Genomic DNA, 22,010 nt, shown 5'->3' with positions numbered 1-22,010 from the left:
GTAAATTACAAGAAAGATGCTAATAAAAAAATGAAATCACAATGGGTAATGGAAAGTAATAGAAGTAAAAAAGAGTAATGAGAAGTAACAGGAAACAAAAAAGGGAAATAGGATATGATGGGAGATGAAGAGACGAAAAGGAGTGATAAACAGGAGAGAAAAGAGATAATGGAAAATGAAAAGATGTAATAGAAAATAATGGGAGACGAAAAGGATGGAATAATGAGAAGTAATAGGAGGTGGACAAAAAAATAAAAAATGATCATGATAGGAGGTTGGGTAGCAAAAGATAATGTATGTACGTGCCTGTGATGAAGCTTTATTAGGTCATGATGGAATGATAGGAAACCAAGTAAGAAATAAAACCATAAAGTAAAAAAAAATGTAGTAAGAAACGAAATATAAGATAGAAACAAAATAAAAAATAAATAAAAATAAGTTAGAAATAAAAATAAAACAAAAAACTGAGGAAACGAAACCTATACTGAAAATCTGCCACGTGATCGAAGATCCAGGCGATGATCGAGGCGAAGCAATTCCCTAGTTTATAAATATGTAGAAATTAATACTTTTATGCTATAAACTATAAAGAATTTTCATAAATTTATATATAACTGCTAAGGTTGTTCAAATTTCTCAATTTATTAAAAATTAAATTTATTGTTATTTAATGTACAAACTACAAAATTATGTATTTATTGAAAAAAAATACAAGACCCTTAACTTAGTGCCTCGACCCGTATCCGGATCAATCCGGATTGATCCGGATTTTTTTTTTTTTCGGATATCCGGATTTTCACGGTTTTCATCCGGATTATAAACCGGATGAAAAATATCCGGTTTGACCCGGAATCCGGATGAAATTTTTATTATTTTTTTTTTTATTAATAATAATTTTGCTGATCCATAAAGATCTATATCTAAATGATATTATGGCTAATTATTTTTGCGCCTAATACCAATTTTTTTATTAAAATTTATTAAATTTATATTTGTTATTAAACTTTTTAATACAGTAAGTTTAAGAAGATTTTTCAATTATAATTTATTTATTGAAGTTTGTATCAGATTTGTTTATTTAAATTTATACATTAACAAATAACAAATAATTTTAGATTTCACATTCAAACGTTCAAAAGAAAAAAAACTTTATATTATTTTTGTTACAACAAAATAATAATTATTGTTTTAAAATGAAAAATTGTTCAATATTATAAATTTATATAATTATAACAACTTTTTTTAAAATTAAAACTAGTGTTATGTAATTTGATTCAAATGATTCTTTAATTTTTGAAAGAAGAAACAAATCCTTAAAAAATTGCCTTACTAACCCAACACATCTATTTATAGTAATCTTTAGCTGTATATAAAAATATCTTGTTTAAAATTTCATAATTAGTTAATTTACAAAGAAATGTTAAACAATAGTCTGAGACAATGCTGAAATAATATGAAATTGTTTTAAAGAAAAGTATTTAATGAAATTGGAATTATGTAAATTTCGTGGTCTTGGATAATTTTGGCCAAATTTGTAATTCTGGCCGAAATTAACATCACGTGACACCGGGAAAATAGTTTAGCCACCGGGCAAAAAATTTTTTATCGGCTGGCATGAAAATTTAATGTTACACAATTTGTAATTCTGGCCGGCGTTATGAATTCTGGCCAGAATTATTGCCGATCATTTGTAAATCCAATCCGGTTTCCGGTTTCTATCCGGATTATCTGATCCGGATTCAAAATCCGGGTCAATCCGGATATAATCCGGATTTTTTTTTTGTGTAATCCGGATGACGGTTTTCATCCGGGTCGAAGCACTACCTTAACTATCTTTGTAAAGTAAGCTACGATACCCTATAAGAAATATGTATACGGAAAGGATACATTTTATGTACGTTTCTATAGATTCCGTATACAAATTCCGTATATTTAATAAGCAATTCATTTTTGAACATTTTTTAAAAAAAATTAATGTATACGAAATGTATACGGAATTTTTAAACTTAATATTTTTATTTTATTTTATTTTATGTAAAGTCGGAAGGAACTATCTAAGAGAGCATTAATCCATGAGAATAGGCCCAACATTAGTTCCATCATCCATTCCATAGAACGAACCCTACCTAATTGTTATATATAGACTGGTCCAACAACACGACCGATGAAGGAACAGGTACCATGAAATCGAGGACGAACAAAACTAAAAAAAAGAGTTCTAATCTATCATGCGTATTTTTCTTTTAACTATTACTAGCTATTGTATGTAAATACTGGCATATACAAAATGATGTATTATAAAAAGGTCCGTAAATGTTTTTTGTGTGGGTGTATATAAGTTTTGGGTATCTATTAAAATTTGGGTGTCTATTCAAATTTGAGTGTACTATTATTTAAAAGGGTAAATGTCTGACTCAGGCGTAGGTGGAAACTCATTTTTCCTTCTCCGAGGTCGCGCAATAGGTCTCAGGGGTGAATCAGTAGTAGTTTGACTAGGACCAGGTGAAGGTGTATTACAATTATCAACGGTATCCGTAGAAGGGGTATTCTTTTTAGACCGAGGTCGTGCTATTTGTCTCGGGAGTAAATCGTTAGTAGGTTGATTAGAATTAGGTGAGGGTGTGTCATCATTAGCCAAAGCATTTAAACGAGCTTTTTCTTTTGCACTGGGATAAACCATTAGTGGTAATGTAGGTTTAACAAGTAACGGAGCAAGTGTCTTAAAAGCAGTAGAACTTTGATGAAAAGCTAACATAGCTCGTGCATTTTCATATTGAGTAACCCTCAAAGCGTAATGCGCAAGAGGATCAATTTGAGGTTGTGTGGGTTGACTAATAATTTGAGGAGGAGATGGTTGTCTAATAATAGGAGGACGTAAATTTTTGTGATCCATATAATTATTATAAAGCCTCTTGGCCTTCAAATAGCCATATTGACATTGAGGAATGTTGGACAAATCATATCGCCTTCTAACTTTATAAGCGAATAAATTGATGTTATATGTTTGAAAATAATAATTCCAAGCATCACCACTAAAATCAACAGGTAGTGCAGGTAATTTTTTCTTGAGTTTGTTACGATTATTAACGCGTCGTCGCCAATTCTTGGCACGTTTCCGGGTAAGTTGATCCAATAATTTATCCTCCTCAGATTTCTCATATGAGGGTTCCCGTTCCACAAGATGAGATACTTTTTTAAATACCGTAGAATTTTCTTTTAATAAAAAGGGTTTACTATGATATAAGTATTCTTCATGTTTGATGGTTGACTCTCTTAAACGATTCCATCTTTTGACTTGTTGTGGTGTTCTGTTATCGTAAAACTCAACATTTTTGTATTCTTTATAAAAGGGTCTTGTTGTAGATTTACCTTTTCTATTATTTGTGATAGGTTCCATCACCTCTTTTAAATCGGAATTATTCTTTTCTTTCCATTCATTATAACGTTTAACAATAACGTTATATTTTAGACCTAAACGTGTTGAGTGAACTTCTTTCCATGGATTAAAATTAACAGTTTTGTAATCTTTTCCTTTCCGTTGTGTGGTTTTTGAACTTAACCCCGATACAGGAGTAAAATGTTTATTGCATTGCCATTGATTATTTGGAAGTACAAAGGCCGCTGGTTGGGTGCAAGTATTACTACATCGAAAATAGAATCCAAGATAGATCACGTGAGTTCCAGAACTGAACCGGATATAAGTTTTGGTCTGTCTATTTTTAGCCGAATAAGAAAGTCTATTTTTAATCGCTACTAATTTATCTATTAATAGTTGGCGTAAACGTTTAAAATACTTTTTCACAGTATCAGGTGAAAATTGTCTGTTGATAGAAAATATAAATGCGAGATATGTCCCTATTAAGTAATTAAGATTAACTTTTTTACTAGTTGAGTTGAAGATCCTCTGATGATCATTAAGCATATCAATATCATTGGTGTAGACGTTGAAAGAATTTTTCTTTGTTAAACAAAGATCAGCATTTGGGTGTAACTCCATAAGGAAGTATCTACTTTTTTTGGTGTTATACAAGGTACCACTACCTCGTGTATCGCTAACTATATATGGATTAAGCTTGTGAGTTTGAAACGAATAAGCAAAAATATTACGTATTTTGTATAAAGGTTTCTTGTTGTGACCATCCTTATCAAGAACGGTCACGTGCGATTTAGAAACAGAAGCGTCAGAGGGGTTTATTTTCCCAAAGGAAGGTAAAATATTCAAAGGTGTCATAATGATAAAAATATTTGGTGTACTATAATGAAAAAACTCCTTCCAAAAGCTTCGGGGTGTATAAGGAGTACTTTCCGTCGAGGCCACCAAGTGGTCCTCACTCCTCTTATACCAACGTAAGTGGTTAAAAATTTAAAAAATAAAAAATTTGTGTATACTGCGGATTTCTATGAAATAAGACGGAAAGGGGGAAGAGTTTTTTTTTTCTTAAACTTAATATTTTTAGAAGATTTTACAAAAATCCCGTATCATAACACGAGATCACGTGATTGTTTATTGTTTTGTTATGATACGCTTTTTGTTTTTTATATAAAGTATAAACCCTTACTTTGATGAGTTTGATCTTTCGATCTTCCTTTCTGTCTTTCCTTTCTCTTTTCTCTTGTCTTATTTTTGTTATTTTTTCTAAATTTTTCTTCTTTCTTCATCACCCCTCTTTTAAAAAAAAAATTTTTTTAACTTTCCTAACTTCGTTACCCCTCTTTTTAAAAAAATATTTTTTTTGATTTATTCTTTATTCCCCTTTCTTTTTTATTCATATTTATCCCTTTTTTTATTTCATAGGCCAGCAGATTTTTTTTTGTGAGAAGATTCGGTTTCTTTTTTCTTTTCTGTAGATCAGTTTGGGAGTCCTTTCTTTTTTATAGGATGGTTCAGATTTTTTTCTTTTTTTAGGTCAGTTCAAATTTTTTTTTTTTTTTTAAGTTGGGTTCAGATTCTTTTCTTTTTGTAGATTGTTTCAGTTTTGTTGCTTCAGAGTCTTCTTTTTTTGTAGGTCAGCTTTGGATTTATTTTGTTGTTTTGGTTTCTTTTTCATTAGACGCTTCATAATTCTTTTCTTTTATGTAGGTCAGACATTCTGGAGTTCTCTTTCTTTTTTTGTAGGAATGCTGACCTTTGGTGACTTGGACGATTGCAGATACTATATGAGGGGGGGTTTTGTTTCCAATTAAGTTAGACGTTCTTATGTTTCTTTTTTTTTTTGTTTTTTTAGGTTGTTTGACTCCAAATGAACCTGAACTTATAGATAATTTTGGTTGCAATAGGTGGTTTTAATAAGGAGGGAATTTTCATAATGTATTCGTATTTTGTTTATTTTTTATTTTTTGTTTTTTATTTAATTTAATAAAGTAAAATTAGATTTATGTAAATACGATTATATTAAACTGTAATACAAATAGTAAATTCAGTACCCACTTTTCCACTTCATCTAATGATCTCATAAATTCTTCAATTGGAGTTCGATATTCATAAAAGTGAACGTACAAGATATCATATTCAATCGTTTCAAACTTGCATTCAAACAAGACTTTTCCTCCTAAATAAATATATATACACATTAGTTAACATTAATACAACTAATTAGTACTATAAACAATTAATTAGCTTACCGGAATTTGGATTGTATCTCAAATCCTTTTCATACTCCGTCTTTTGTATACTAGTTGAATTCGCTATAAGATAAATTTAAAAAAATTATTTAAAATTTACAATTAAACGGTTTAAATATGGTAAAAACATAGCAGAAACTTATGATTTTAAGACAACACTTCCACTATGGTATAACATCACAGTTGTAATAACGTGACAATGCATTGTACGTTAACACAAAGTTGCAATACACTTATGACGTTGTGACTGTGTTGTTAGATATATTGTAATAATACTGTAAATTTAAATTTTTTTTGTATTAAATTTCAGAGATGTCAAAATGTAGATATGATACTTGTAATTGCATAGTGACAACGATGATACTATACTAAATGATCGTCAAATAGTCATATTAAATTTTTTGTTTAATCTAGTACATTTTGGTAGTTACGTCATAACGTCATATGTATTTACAATACTCCAAATGCACTGGTATATAATTTTGATCATGTGACTTTGGCTAAGTTTACGAAAAAATTACTTAAAAAATTCGTGACTTAATCAATCTGCACAAAATAATAACGTAACTGTGTTATTTTTTTTATTGATTTATTACATTTCTTTAATTTCTACAACATTCTTTTTTTACATTATTCCTATATTCTTTAATCAAAAATTCTCCTTTTTTACACCTTTACACCTATTCCCACATCTTTTAATCGTAAAAAATTACCTTTTTTCACACCATTATCATTATGTCATTACAAAATAACAAAAAAAAAACAAAGACAATCACAAACTTCGTAGCCACGCTCAATTAAGGCAATGTATTACTAGACCTACACTAAAGATAACTTTAGCAAGGCTTTCTTTGTGATTTAAAAGAAATTTCATACATTTTGCCAGCTGGTGAGAAAGCTTATGATCTCTAATATTATACGTTAAAAATTTTAAAGCTTTTCAAAAAAAGTTTGACAGTTCGATCAAAACTTTTAAAAAAAATTAAAAGAAATAATTAAAAAGTTTCGATTTTAAAAACTTTTTAAAAAAAATTAAAGATAAGTTTCAATAGTTAAGAGGGTAAAATAATGTAAAGAGAACGTGCATGGAAAGAAGAAATTATCATATATAAATCACTAAATACAAGAGAATAGTTTATTTCAAAAATCATCCAAATTAATGATGATCCGCAAATTGCAGTTTGATAAAGACTAAGCTTTTTTAAGCTTAACGTTAATCTTTTTTTTCGTTAGCTTTCTCTTTCCTTTCATAATTTCCTCTTTTCAATTTCCTCTCTCCCACTCTTTCCTTCTTTGTTCTTTCCCCTTTCTTTTATCCTTTCTTTTTCTTTTTGTTTTTCTCACCCTTTCCCCATTTTTTTCTTTACTTTTTTTTTAGCAGCTACTTTGAATCCCCTTGAACATGGTTTCATAAGTTTCTCTCTTCAAGTTGTTTCTCTTATTAATGAAGGTTATTAACACTCATTTTTTACTTTTTTAGGCGTCTTTTAGATGTTTGGGTGTATGGAAAATTTGGTGGGTAAATCGTTTTTTTAGCAGTTTTTTATTTTAATTAAAAAAAGAACTTTTTTTCTCTTTTACTTTTTAAAGAAACAATTAAAGTTTCTTTTTTTTTCTTTTTGTAGACGAAATACAGTATCTAGATACATGGAAAATTTGGTGGGTGAAGTTTTTTTTACTATTATTGTTTCTTTTGACAAAAAATTCACTAATGTTTCGTTTGTTCATTTTTGTAGTCTTTGAATATTTGGACGTGTGGGAATTTTGGTAGGAAAAGTGATTTTTTAAATTATTCTTTAATGAAATGTTTACTGACATTTCAGTTTTTTAGGCAGCTTCAGGGTCCTTAGACGCAGATTACGGTATTTTTTTTTACATTCTTAAACTTTTATTTTAACGAAACGTTAACCTAACAATTTCGTTTTTCATTATTTTAGATGGGTCTCCAACTCTTTGGATGTGCGAATGGTGCTCTTTTAGGTAGGTTTTTTTATTTTATTTGGTTTTTGTTCATTTATATATATACTAATTTTCCTTTTTTTAGGGGTTTTCTTTATTCGTTAGGACGTGTGAGAATTCGATAGGGAAAGGATTTAATATATTTCTTTCAACAAAATATTTTTTTAACAATTCATTCATATTTTTTTTTAGATGGTCGAAGATTGGATTTTTGTTGAATTCAACAAATTTTTCAGCGGATTTCTTTTTATCTTTTATTTTAACGAACCTTACTTTTTAATGAAACTTACTAATATTTTGTTATTTTCTTCTATTTTATAGGGGACCAGTACTAGGACGTGTAAAATCATGGAATTTTGGTGAGTATTTCAGCAATCTTCCTTGAATTTTTTATTTTAACGAAACTTATGTTTATTTTATTCTTTTTTTTAGACAGCCAATTTTTCTGAATGTGTGGATTTCAGTAGGGAGAGCAGGAATTTTTAATCCATTTTAACGAAACATTCACTAATGTTTCGTTTATTCTTTTTTGTAAATGGTCAGTTCTTCTTGAAGTATTTGGATGCATGGAATAATTTATTTTTAGATGCATTTATATTTTATACAGGGAATTATATTATTAATAATAATGTATAATTTAATAGTTTTGGCGTAAAAATAAATTGCATTATTTACTTTATTAAATATTTGTAATTAAAGTATGTTTACAACGTTGTAAATAATAAATAATAGCACATAGACTGTATATTCACAATAGTAAAATAAGTATAGTGAAATCGTTTTTACAGTAAATTAAAGAAGTATAGTGGCAATGCATTTTCTTACTTTTGCAACGCGTCGTATGACGTTTGATATCGACGCACAAGACAATGAGCTAATCACGTGATTATAGCGTAGTGACAACGTTGTTTTAAAAAATGAAGCTTCTGCAATGAAAGTTCATTACCTGAATATTTCGTTGCAATTACGACATTGACCGCTTACCAGAACGAAACGTATTCCCCAAGAAAACGTTCGCTATAAATCAATTAAAGAATTTCATTAATTGATTATTTAGTTGTTTAATATTCTTTATATACTTACTTCACCAAAGTTGTAACTGCAGGCGGTATCTAAAAGAAACATAATCATGTCGTTAAAGTATGTTCTTAGTATGACTACAGCTAAAATAATAAATAAAAATTTACCAATAAAGTTCCCGCCTTTTTCAAAATAATGATCAAAAAATTTTTATGATTTCTCATAATTAGAACCTAATCCCTATTTATAAGTTATAATGTTAAATAATTTAAAGACCTTTTTTTTTTACTTCTTGTTTTTAATATACTGCATAAACTTACCCATGATTCACCAAAAGTCTAAACGGATCATTCATCGCATTAAATACGATATAACGATTATAAAACCATAATTTACGTTTAATTTTGGCCAAATTTATGAAATAAATATTACCACATAACGGAGAAACTCTTAATCTATTATTACCCAATAAAACATAATCATCGAGAGCACTACCGGTTTTGATGGGGAAGAAGTGTCTTTAGCCATTTTATCAAAAAAAAATTTTGATATCATCAAAACAGATAATGAAATTTGTGTTCATTGATTAAAAATTAAAATGATTCAGATGATGTTCCCACGAAGAATGTTATGTAATATTTATTTATTTAAAAAAGAATCGTTACGTAACGGTTCTACAGGAATAAAGATTCACCAGCGGTGATATTTAGCAATTTTCTCGTTTATTTTATTTTCATATTAGAAAATTTCTAAACATCGCTTGGGCGATCATCGCCTTTACCAGCATTAGGGCAGACGCCGCCCAAAATGCCATCCTAATGCTGGTAAAGGCAATGTTTAGCAATACCCGACCTATAGATGTAGCAAAAGCAAAAGTGCAAAACACAACAAATGAAAATTTGTGTGACTTCATTTTCACTAACCCTATAAAAAAGATTCTAGGAAAACTTATTTATTTTATTCTAAAGAGTGGTTATAGATATAAAATTCCGGAAAAACTCATCATTTTTCTAGTTTTTATTCCGAAGAAACTCAGATCATTTAAAAATTTTTTATAGGGATAATCTCAACAGAAATTAACTTGATAGTTATTTACCTGATTCTGTTTTACCTACTTTAATTTCGTCAAAATCTTATTATATAGGAATAAGTTCTTCTTTACCCTAAAACTTTGAATTACTGTGTATGCTCTGCTACTTCACTTTGAGAGGGAAATCATCTATTAAAGAAAGAAATAAAATTACATAAGTAATCACCTACAACTCATTCTACTCAAGAAGTATTATAAGAATATAACTATCTCAAGTAATCACTCACTCACCAGTAGTATATACATGGCCACACCTACCACCTTTACTTCTCCTCCAACTCACCTATTATCCAAGACTTCTAAGAATTTCCGATCCCATCACTTAATTACGTCACTTGCATCATCGGGACTTATCGCCGTTTTCAAAATAGTGTACGCAATTTATTTGTGATTGTATATTCGAATACCAATATTCGCCCGGTTTTCGTCCGTTTTTTGTCCATATTTCGTCCGGTTTTCGTCCGGTTTTCAGTTTTCTTTTTTTTTTTATTCAATTTAACTGAATACATCATTTTGAAAACGGCGATAATTATCAGGGATGGAAGCCAATCTTTTATAAGAAACTTTATAAGATTAGCTCTACCATTTAAACTTGTGAGATAATTGGTAAAGAAAAACCACTAAAAAGAATAAAGTTGACTTAAGCAATCACTCACACACAGTATACTCACACTTACACGTCCACGACTCCACACCCACTTTTTTAAAAAGGATTCCGTGATATGCTTGAAATATAATAATTAGGGTATTGCTAAATATCACCAGTGGTGACGGTCACCAGTGGTGGATTTATGATGTAATACCAGTCAAGTGTTTTATTAGATTTTAATTCAGGCCAAAAGTGCATCATAATGCTAGTATGGTGACAATCACCGCTGGTGAGCTTTAGCAATTGTCTAATAATTAACCGTTCTTTTGTCTTTTTTTTTTAGCATTTCGGCCTGGATCTCTCCCGGTAAATAGGTCGTGCTATGGTGTCTATAGTGTTGGTTTTTTCTCCTAGATACTAACCATTCTCTTTTCTTTTTTTAATAGGAATAGATTAATGGTTTTTTGAGAATAGGTAAAGATAATTTATATAATGTGTAACGTATAAATTTATTGGCTTTTGTGTTGGTTACATTTACACATCTACGTAAATTTTAACTACCGTAAATCTAGTGGTTATCACATAATATATAAATCTATTAATTTTACTCCAATTGAAAATTCCAGATATTGATATAGTATCTTCAAATTTTACTTACAAATATGATTTTTTTTAACCAAATTCAAGCATTATTGGCCAAATTTTATAAGAAGTTTAAGTTAATTATTGAGCGATGAAATATGGAATTCCGTAAAGTAAGCAAAAAATTAATGAGGCGCGGGTACACCAGTCTCAATAAACTTAATTGGTTAAATTATAATTGTTGCTTTTTGTAAAAACTGATTTATTCGATAAATATGATATGCCAAGAAATCAATATATATTTCGTCCTTTTGAAGACAAGTAACTTTGGTGGATTTGATGGAGAATGTTATAATTTTAACTTTTAACCTAATTTGTTATAATAAAAATTGGATAAGCTGCTTTTAAAAATATCAATTTAAAAAAGAATACATTTCATTATTTTTATTTTAGGACTCGTTGATGTCTTGATGAATTCACCCTCAATATAGTTTCACAATATATTATATTCTTATAATATGATTTTTCAAGGCTATGCAGAATTATTTTTTTTTATCTCATTACATTCCCGATGGTGCAAGTAATTTTTGAATTATAAGCGCGCAAATAATTATATATGATTTATTAGATGTTATATCGTTATCGTTATTAACTGTTTATATAGAAGCTGGTTTATTAATTAGTATATCAACTTACAGTGAACTTAGTCCTTAGAAAAGCAAGTACACCTATGGTATTATTGATGGGAAAAATGAAGCATTAAAGAGTAAGATTTAATTATATTATTTGCCTTACAATATACTAATTTTTTTTTAAGCTTTGATATTATGAAGAAGTTAAATTATTGCCTAGAGAAAATTTGAAGCAAATATTTTATCATTTTAGAGAAATAAACACAAAAATTAATTATTTGCGTGAAATATTAAACCGAAGATAATTATTAGGTATTTAATCAAAATTTAACAAACAATCACCATCAGAACGAGTGAAAATACAGTTATTAAACGTTTCAACTTTGTAATAAATTTAATTTTTTTCACAATGGACACATGATATAATTTATATTATAATTTGTTTAGGTATTTAGAAATTGTCAAAAAAAAACTAGGAAGGCTTTATTGTCGTACGTACATCATCACGTGTCGGAAATTCGTATAAGAATTCAGTCTGGACAATTATTTTCATCGATTGATGAAAAATTTTTTTACAATTAAACATTTAACAATGAAAACAAATATAAGGTGCGTAATTTTATAATCAGCAATGACTTTTTTATAATCAACTCTACTTTAAAGGTATAAAGCTACTAAATAATACGTTCTTATACTAACTATAAAAAGGTTTAACGAACTACTTTTTTAATCTTAATATATGTCCCGTTATATTTTTTTTATTTTTTTAGTCTTATTATTATTTTTTTTTTTAAGAATTATTATCTTATTTTGCAATACTATTTTAAACACAATGTATGTAGTAAAGAAAAAAATCATAATAGCTACTGAATTAAGAATTAAGAAATAATGCAATATTTTTACGATGTTATAATTTTTATTAAAAAAAATTTTCATATTTCAATGTCCACCTGATAGTGCTTCGATCCGTAGCGGTTTTATCCGGATTTTCATCCGGATTGAATTTCATTAAATTTCGCTGGCACTATGAGTTTGGCCAGAATTAGTATAAATTTTTGGGATAATAATACTTTAATGTTGGTTTAAATTATAGTCTGTTTAAATCTGAAATTCATAATCTTTCTCAGCCATAATCGTCACATGAAAATATTCAAGTTTTCATCCGGATCGAAGCACTACCACCTGATGTTACATATAGAATGTTCTGATCGACATTCTTCTTAATCGGCATAGACAAAAAAGGTGAGATTGTCACCGATCAAATTTGGAAATTGCCCGGACTAATAATTAACTAAATTAACTAAATATGGCAAAGATGGTCTGTTACAAAATTAATTTTGTGAATGAAAAAAGGTAACCTAAAATTAGGAAACAAGACGTATAATTTAATTAGCAGTTTTGGGTTTATTTTTAAAACTTTTTAGATATATTTTTAAAACCCTTTAAGAAAAAAATGTCAAAAGATACCAAAAAAGATTTAAATTACTATATAAACTGGTTAGAGAGATCAATTGATGATGAAAACATCAAACTATATGAATATTCAGACTTCAAAAATATTCAACCGATAGGAAGTGGTTCGTACGGGATTGTTTATCGTGTTAATTGGAAAAGCTCTAATCGTTTTTTCGCCTTGAAATCTTTTATTAATAATAACGATAAACAAACTCTCAGAGAAGTTATAAAAGAGGTACGTATATTTTTTTACAGTTATTATCCGAAAAGTTAAATAAAAAAAAAATTAAAATCATACTTTTAGTTAAAATTACACCGAAGTGTTGATTATCATGAAAATATAATACGGTTATATGGAATCACAAAGGTAGAACTCGGTAAGTATTAAACAAATGTTATATATTATACAATAAAGTCTTTTTTCTTGTTATTAAAATTGTTTTTTTATTTAGACGCAACCCAAAAGTACTCTTTTGTAATGGAATACGCTAATAACGGCACATTAAATACGTATTTAAACGAGCATTTTAGTGAACTCGATTGGACGGACAAATATCAATTAGCGTCGCAACTGGCTAGTGCTGTAGAATTTTTACATGAAGAAGATATTATTCATCGTGATTTGGTATTAAGAATTTTCTTATTCTATTTCGATTTATCGTAGTTTATTATAAAAGATTAATATAATTTTCTTATTTATAATTAAAGCATGGAAATAATATACTCATACATCAAAAAAGTATTAAATTAGCAGACTTCGGTTTGTCAAAAAAAATTGTTGAAGCGTCGTCAAGCGATGCGTCAAAAATTCTTGGTGCAATACCTTATATAGATCCGAAAAAGTTTAACGATCAAAACTATGAATTAAAAAAAAATTCTGATGTGTATAGCATTGGAGTTTTATTGTGGCAAATATCAAGTGGGTATAAGCCTTTTTATAAAGTTGATCATGGTGCAAATTTAATTTTATCTATATTAAATGGTAAACGAGAAGAAATTATTGATGGAACATCTGATAAATATAGTAACTTATATACGGGTAATGTAATAATCAATTAAATTTTTATATTTTATTTTTATAAGAACATTTAATTTATTTTTTTTAAAATTGGTTAGAATGCTGGAGAGATGAACCGAATAAACGCCCAAATATACAGGAAATTGTTTCAACTCTTGAATCATTAATCTCTCATGTTGAAATAGGTACAATAATTAATCATATTTATGAAAAAAAAGAAATCCATTCAATGGAATATGAAATAAATCCGGAATTTACTAAAGAAACTATATATTTATATAATGAATTAATATCAAATGATGAACTAAATATATCATCTGATTCAAACAAGGAAATCAAAGATTCAATTAATGAAATAATAATATCAAAAGATGAATCAAATATTATAACAGAATATGAAAATAGAACGGTTTCGAGTCAAAAATATGAAAATCCATCAAATGCAAGTGTAACAGAACAAGTACGGTGTACCGTTTGAACGAAAAGTGCCAAAATTTCGAAAAATTGATTTTTCGATTTTTGAATTTTCAAAATCTCCTTATAAGGAGATTCTCCTTATAAGGAAAATCTCCTTTTATGGCAATGTAACGTTACACAAATGTCCAAATAAGGAAGTTAGTGTTACCAAATTTCCTTTTTTGGACGTTTTGTGTAACGTAGATCTATCCTATAAAAGGAAAATTTCCTTATAAGGCGATTTTAAAAGTTCAAAATTTCAAAATTTCGAAATTTCAAAAAAAAATTACCATAAAAGGGAATTTTTTTAAGATTTTTGAAATTTTGAAATTTCGAAATTTTGAATTTGAAAATCACCTTTTAAGGAAATTTTCCTTTTATGTAAGGGATCTACGTTGCACAATATTTAATTTATAGTGCCAGCCAGAATTATAATCTCCTTATACGGAAATTTTGTTTAAAAATATTTTTTTAACAAATCTGGTGGCTAAACTATTTACCCGAATTCCGAAATCATGTAATTGTAATTCTGGCCGGAATTATAATTGATTTTATTAATTTTACAATTACTTGTGATCAATTTTTCAAAAAAGGAAATATTTAATTTCTACCAAAAATTGGAGTAATCCTGGGCGGATTTAAGAAAATTATTAATGTAACGTTACACAAATTTCCAAAAAAGGAAATTTTACTTCTCGCAAAAATTGGAAATTTGGTTTCACAAATACTCCAAAAAAGGAAATTTATATGGCGATCACTTAATTCCGGCCAGCATTATAGCTTAATTATAGTGTGATAATTTTTTTAATATTCTTTTTAATATTCTTTTATATTCTTTAATTTTTATTTAATTTATTAGTAGTATTACTACAAAATTTTTTTTTTCATGATTTTTTGGCTAACATTATGAACCATATGATAAATAAGATCATAATAAATAGATTTTAATTACTGAAAAAATTCTGTTTTTAGAATACTTATAAAAATGGAAATGTGAAGAGTATTTAAAGTATTTATTATATAAGGTGATAAATTTTTGCTATGATTATATAAGAAAAATTTTGTAATAATACTAAAAAAGCTATTTATTACAGACATTATACTTTCTATTTTTTATTTTCAATAATTAATCTGTTATTATTTATTATTAGCTAGTGGTAATGTTGTAGGCTAAATTTTAACAATTGTTTAAACTGCTAAATTTTATTTTAGATAATTTTACCTAAAATGCAAATTAATAAAATTTTTTTTTTAATAAATTTTTTATATTTTTTCCAATAAGTCTCTCCAATATTTGCCTTTAATATCCTTTTTATATTATTTTATTATAAGTAAATTTATTCATTACATATATAATGCATTACACTTTCCTTTTTGAAAAATGTCTAAAGTAGAAGTAAATTATATAATTTCAAAAAAAAATTTTTTTCTAAATAAAATTTTCACCATATATATAAAATAATACAATCTTTTAAACATATACAATATATTAAATGTACTATTTTAATCTGCTCTATAAGTTTACTTAAAATACAAAATGAGGTTTTAAATGCCATTTTCTTGTTTTTCTATTTTTGGATATAATTAGCAAAATCTTCGTTTAAATATAAAGTTAAAAATAGTATTTAAAAACTATTTTTTTTCTTTAAGTAAACTTATAAAACAGATTAAGATATGCTTATTTTATGATTTCAAATTTATATTAATTTTAATTTATAAAAAAAAGAATATTTATTAAAACAATTTATTAAAAAGAATATTATATAAGTTTTATCATATATTGCTTTTTCTTTATTAAAAATATTAATATATTGCTTAAATACAGATATTGGAAAATGCTAGCCATTAGTAAAATTGAAAATCATTTTGTATAATTGAAAATAATTTGACAAAAAAAACAAAAAAAAATTAAAAAGTTTATTAAGAAAAAAGTTAAAAAGTTTTTTAAGAAAAATTAAAAGATAAAATATAATAATTATAAAAAAATTTATTAAAAAGAATATTAAATAAGTTCATTATATATTGTATATATTGTTTTCTTTTTATTAAAAACATATTTAATATATTACTTAAATACAAATATTAAGCCATTAGTAAAATTAATAATTATTTTGTATAATTAAAAATTTGTTAAAAAAAAAATTAAAATGTTTATTAAAAAAATTAAAAAGCTTATTAAAAAAAAATTAAAATGTTTATTAAGAAAAATTAAAAAGTTTATAAAAAAAGTTTATTATAATTTATTAAAAAAAATATAAAAATTATTTAAAAAAAATATTATATAAGTTTTATTATATATTGCTTTCTTTTCATTAAAAACATTAATATATCGCTTAAATACAGATATTGGAAAATGCTAGCTATTAGTAAAATTGATAATTATTTTGTATACAGTCAACCCTTGATATAGTGAATTTTTCAGACAACTATAATAAATTTCCCCTTGTTATAATGAATTAACCAATTAAATTTTCTTAAAATCTTCACTATAACTATATAGTGAAGTTGAGGTCTGGAATCTAGGGTTCGTTATAACAAGGGTTGATTGTAATTGAAAATTTGATAAAAAAAAAAATTAAAATGTTCATTAAGAAAAATTAAAAAGTTTATAAAAAAAGTTTATTGTAATTTATTAAAAATTATTTAAAAAGAATATTAATCATATATTGCTTTCTCACTATTAAAAATATTAATATATCGTTTAAATACAAATATTGGAAAATGCTAGTCATTAGTAAAATTGATAATCATTTTGTATAATTGAAAATAATTTGACAAAAAAAACAAAAAAAAATTAAAAAGTTTATTAAGAAAAAAGTTAAAAAGTTTTTTAAGAAAAATTAAAAAATAAAAATATAAAAATTATAAAAAAATTTATTAAAAAGAATATTAAATAAATTCATTATATATTGTTTTCTTTTCATTAAAAACATATTTAATACATCACTTAAATATAAATATTTATTTTGTATAATTGAAAATTTGATAAAAAAACAAAAAAAAATAAAAATTATTAAAAATTTTATTAATATAAATTTTATCATATATTGCTTTTTCTTCATTAAAAATATGTATTATTCAAATACAAATATTAGAAGATACCAGCCATTGGTAAAATTGATAATTATTTTGCATAATTAAAAAATTAATATAATGCTAATAATAATAATAATAATTATTATTATTATTAAAAAAAATTAAAAAGTTAAAGTTTATTAAAAGTTTATTATTTTGATGATTGCATTCTATTGGATGGATATAGCTTATGATAATTTGTTTATATGGTATATGAACTTAATATTAATAAAGTATATATAGATCATTAAAAAAAAATTAAAAGTTTATTAAAAAAAATTAAATTTTTTTTAATTAATAAAGAATATAAAAAATTTATAATGCTGGCCGGAATTAAGTGATCGCCATGTAAATTTCCTTTTTTGGAGTATTTGTGAAACCAAATTTCCAATTTTTTGCAAGAAGCAAAATTTCCTTTTTTGGAAATTTGTGTAACGTTACATTAATATTTTTCTTAAATCCGGCCAGGATTACTCCAATTTTTGGTAAAAATAAATATTAACACATGATTTCGGAATTCGGGTAAATAGTTTAGCCACCAGATTTGTTAAAAAAATATTTTTAAACAAAATTTCTGTATAAGGAGATTATAATTCTGGCTGGCACTATAAATTAAATATTGTGCGACGTAGATCCCTTACATAAAAGGAAAATTTCCTTAAAAGGCGATTTTCAAATTCAAAATTTCGAAATTTCGAAATTTCAAAAATCTTAAAAAAAATTTCCTTTTATGGTAATTTTTTTTTGAAATTTCGAAATTTTGAAATTTTGAACTTTTAAAATCGCCTTATAAGGAAATTTTCCTTTTATAGGATAGATCTACGTTACACAAAACGTCCAAAAAAGGAAATTTGGTAATACAAACTTCTTTATTTGGACATTTGTGTAACGTTACATTGCCATAAAAGGAGATTTTCCTTATAAGGAGAATCTCCTTATAAGGAGATTTTAAAATTCAAAAATTCGAAAAATCAATTTTTCGAAATTTTGGCACTTTTCATCCAAACGGTACACCGTAAAGTGTAACAGAACAAGTAAATCAAGTAACACAATCATCAAACGATTTTATTGAATTTCTTAATTTAGATAAGATAATTGCATATGCTATTGAGAAACATGATAAAGGCACTACGTTTGATCACGCTCAACAATTAATAAGCAAACATATATTACAAATAAATCAAGCTACAGATCAACTTATAAAATGGTTATTAAAAAATCAAGATAAAACACAGTATATTTGGTTCCTTGGATTATTTTATTATTATAATATTGGTGTAGATGAAAATGTCAGTAGAGCATTTGAATTATTTTCACAATCAGCAGATGATAATTATCCAATTGCACAAGTATATCTTGCTAAATGTTATTATGATGGATATGGGACTAAAAAAGATAAAAAGTTGGCATTTTATTGGTATCAAAAATCTGCTAAAAATGGAAGTATTGTTGGGCAATTTTATTTAGGAAATTGTTATGAATTTGGTATTGGAATTGTAGAAAATGAAAAAAAATCATTTTATTGGTATAATACAGCAGCTAAAAATGGAAATAGCACTGCAAAACTTTATCTTGCACATTGTTATAGATTAGGAAAAGGAGTTGAAAAAGATAAAGGCATAGCATTTAAATATTATAAAAACTTAGCTAAACAAGAAAATGCTGATGCTCAATTACAAGTTGGTAATTGTTTTTATTATGGAATTGGAACAAAATTAGATAAAATACAAGCCAAATGTTGGTATGAAAAAGCAACAAATAATGGAAACATAATAGCAAAAAATATTCTTAAAAAGTATTATAATGTAAAAGTGAGAGTTGAAATAAACAAATCTAAAAAAATTAAATTTTATAAAATATTATTTAATAAAAATTTGAGTCAATTTGGATTTTATTGTATTGGAAAAATATTACTAAGAACAAATTATGAAAAATCATTCTATTATTTACAAAAAGCAGCAGAAAATGGATGTAAATTTGCACAGTTTAATTTAGGTGGATGCTATCAATTAGGAGATGGTGTAAGAAAAGATTTAAGAAAGTCTTTTGAATTATATAAGAAATCTGCTGAACAAGGATATATAAATGCACAATCTCAACTAATCTATTGTTACGATTTTGGATATGGAACTGAAGTGGATAGTATAAAAGCATTTGAATTAGCAAAGATAATAGCTGAAAAAGGTTATAGTGATGCACAATATTTATTAGGAGAATATTACATATATGGAAAAGGAGTAGATAAAGATGAAAACAAAGCATTTGAATTATTTAACAAACTAGCTACTAAATATTTTGTGTCTGGTAAAAAAGAAATTAAAATTAATAAGCAAAAAGAATTTGAATATTCAAAAATATTTGCTGAGGGTATAAATATGAGCTTAAAATATGAACTTGGAAATTGTTACAATATAGGAGTTGGAACTGAAGTAAATAAAACAAAAGCATTTGAATTATATAAGATAGCAGCTGAAGGAGGAAATAGTTTTGCACAAAATAATTTAGGATTCTTATATCAATATGGTGAAGGAACTGAAAAGAATTTGGAAAAAGCTTTTTATTGGTATAATAAAGCGGCAGAAACTGGCTATAAAGTAGCACAATATAATTTAGGCAATTGTTATATAAATGGAAGAGGTGTTGAAAAAAATCAAACAAAAGCATTTGAATTATATGAAATAGCAGCTGAAGAAGGGAATTGTTTTGCACAAATTAACTTAGGGCTTATGTATGAAAATGGTGAAGGAACTGAAAAAGATTTAGAAAAAGCTTTTTATTGGTATAATGAAGCGGCAGAAAATGGAGATAAAGTAGCATTATATAATGTTGGTGAATGTTATGAATTAGGAAATGGTGTAGTAAATAAGGATGTAATTAAAGCATTTGAATATTATGAGGAATCAGCTAAACAAGAATATTTACATGCACAAATTAAACTTGGATATTGTTATTATAAAGGAGTTGGAACTGAAGTAAATAAAACAAAAGCATTTGAATTTTTTAAAATAGCGGCTGAAGAAGGAAATTGGTTTGCACAAAATAACTTAGGGCTTATGTATGAAAATGGTGAAGGAACTGAAAAAGATTTAGAAAAAGCTTTTTATTGGTATAATGAAGCGGCAGAAGATGGAGATAAAGTAGCATTATACAATATAGGTGAATGTTATGAATTAGGAAATGGTGTAGTAAATAAGGATGTAATTAAAGCATTTGAATATTATGAGGAATCAGCTAAACAAGATTATTTACATGTACAAGTTAAACTTGGATATTGTTATTATAAAGGAGTTGGAACTGAAGTAAATAAAACAAAAGCATTTGAATTTTTTAAAATAGCAGCCGAAGAAGGAAATTGTTCTGCACAAAATAACTTAGGGCTTATGTATGAAAATGGGGAAGGAACTGAAAATGATTTAGATAAAGCTTTTTATTGGTATAATGAAGCGGCAGAAGATGGAGATAAAGTAGCACAATGTAATTTAGGCAATTGTTATAAAAATGGAAGAGGTGTTGAAAAAAATGAAGCCAAAGCATTTGAATTTTTTAAAGTAGCAGCTGAAGGAGGAAATTGTTCTGCACAAAATAACTTAGGGATTATGTATGAAAATGGTGAAGGAACTGAAAAGGATTTAGAAAAAGCTTTTTATTGGTATAATAAAGCGGCAGAAAATGGAAATAAAGTAGCATTATATAACATAGGTGAATGTTATGAATTAGGAAATGGTGTAGCAGATAAGGATGTAATTAAAGCATTTGAATATTATAGGAGATCAGCTGAAGGTGGAGATATAGATTCAAAATTTCAACTTGGATATTGCCATGTAAATGGTATTGGAACTGAAGTTGATGAGGAAAAAGGATTTGAATTATATAATGAAGCATCTGGCGGTTATATTGAAGTTGATATTATTGAAAATGATGAGGAATTATTGAACGACTTAGATAAAGTTAATTATTGGTATCATAAAGCTGCTGAAAATGACAACGGATTTGCATTATTTAAGTTAGGTAATTTTTATGAATTAGGTAAGGGTATTTGTGAAAACCATATAAGAGCATTTGAATTTTATAAAAAATCAGCAAATCAAGGATTTATTGATGCTCAATATAAACTTGGATACTTTTATGAAAATGGAATTGGTATAGATATGAATAAAGAAAAAGCATTTAATTCATACAAAATGGCTGCAACAGAGGGGGATCTTAATGCACAAAAAAGTCTTGCATATTTATATGAGAGAGGTAAAGGAACTGATAAAAATATAGAAAATGCTATTTATTGGTATAAGAAAGCTTTAGAAAATGGATGTTTAGATGTTCAGGCAAATTTAGATGTTCTTTTAATTCAGAAAAAATAATTATTTTTTTACAGTGGATTTATTGTTCTGTATTGTATTTTTTATTAGCTTTCTATATAAAGTCAAATGGATTAGCTAAATTATTTATTTCATTTACTCATTTAATACTAACATTAATAGCCAAATAATTTAATTTCCACTTATAGGATCTTAA

General features: G+C 26.4%; 3 protein-coding genes across 3 annotated transcripts; 2 read left to right on the top strand and 1 right to left on the bottom strand.

Moving 5' to 3' along the window:
- Nucleotides 1-2,389: 2,389 nt before the first annotated feature.
- Nucleotides 2,390-4,231, bottom strand: OCT59_028596 (uncharacterized protein; the record flags this gene model as incomplete). The annotated part of the gene is made up of 2 exons (XM_066147406.1): nt 2,390-3,621; nt 4,042-4,231. 2 exons carry the CDS (start codon nt 4,229-4,231, stop codon nt 2,390-2,392), a joined length of 1,422 nt encoding a protein of 473 aa, XP_065994117.1.
- Nucleotides 4,232-12,947: 8,716 nt separating this feature from the next.
- Nucleotides 12,948-14,445, top strand: OCT59_028595 (uncharacterized protein; the record flags this gene model as incomplete). The annotated part of the gene is made up of 5 exons (XM_025326868.1): nt 12,948-13,184; nt 13,254-13,326; nt 13,402-13,574; nt 13,658-13,988; nt 14,066-14,445. The coding sequence occupies 5 exons, from the start codon at nt 12,948-12,950 to the stop codon at nt 14,443-14,445; spliced, it is 1,194 nt and encodes a 397-aa protein (XP_025173972.1).
- Nucleotides 14,446-18,003: 3,558 nt separating this feature from the next.
- On the top strand, nt 18,004-21,856 carry OCT59_028594 (uncharacterized protein; the record flags this gene model as incomplete). Its single annotated transcript, XM_066147405.1, has 3 exons — nt 18,004-18,020; nt 18,311-18,352; nt 18,520-21,856. 3 exons carry the CDS (start codon nt 18,004-18,006, stop codon nt 21,854-21,856), a joined length of 3,396 nt encoding a protein of 1,131 aa, XP_065994116.1.
- Nucleotides 21,857-22,010: the final 154 nt, after the last annotated feature.

The sequence above is a fragment of the Rhizophagus irregularis genome, chromosome 8, assembly GCF_026210795.1.
Source record: "Rhizophagus irregularis chromosome 8, complete sequence".
NCBI lineage: Eukaryota > Fungi > Glomeromycota > Glomeromycetes > Glomerales > Glomeraceae > Rhizophagus > Rhizophagus irregularis.
Note: the sequence above shows the minus strand (reverse complement) of the source record. Positions and strands in the feature narration are given on the sequence as shown.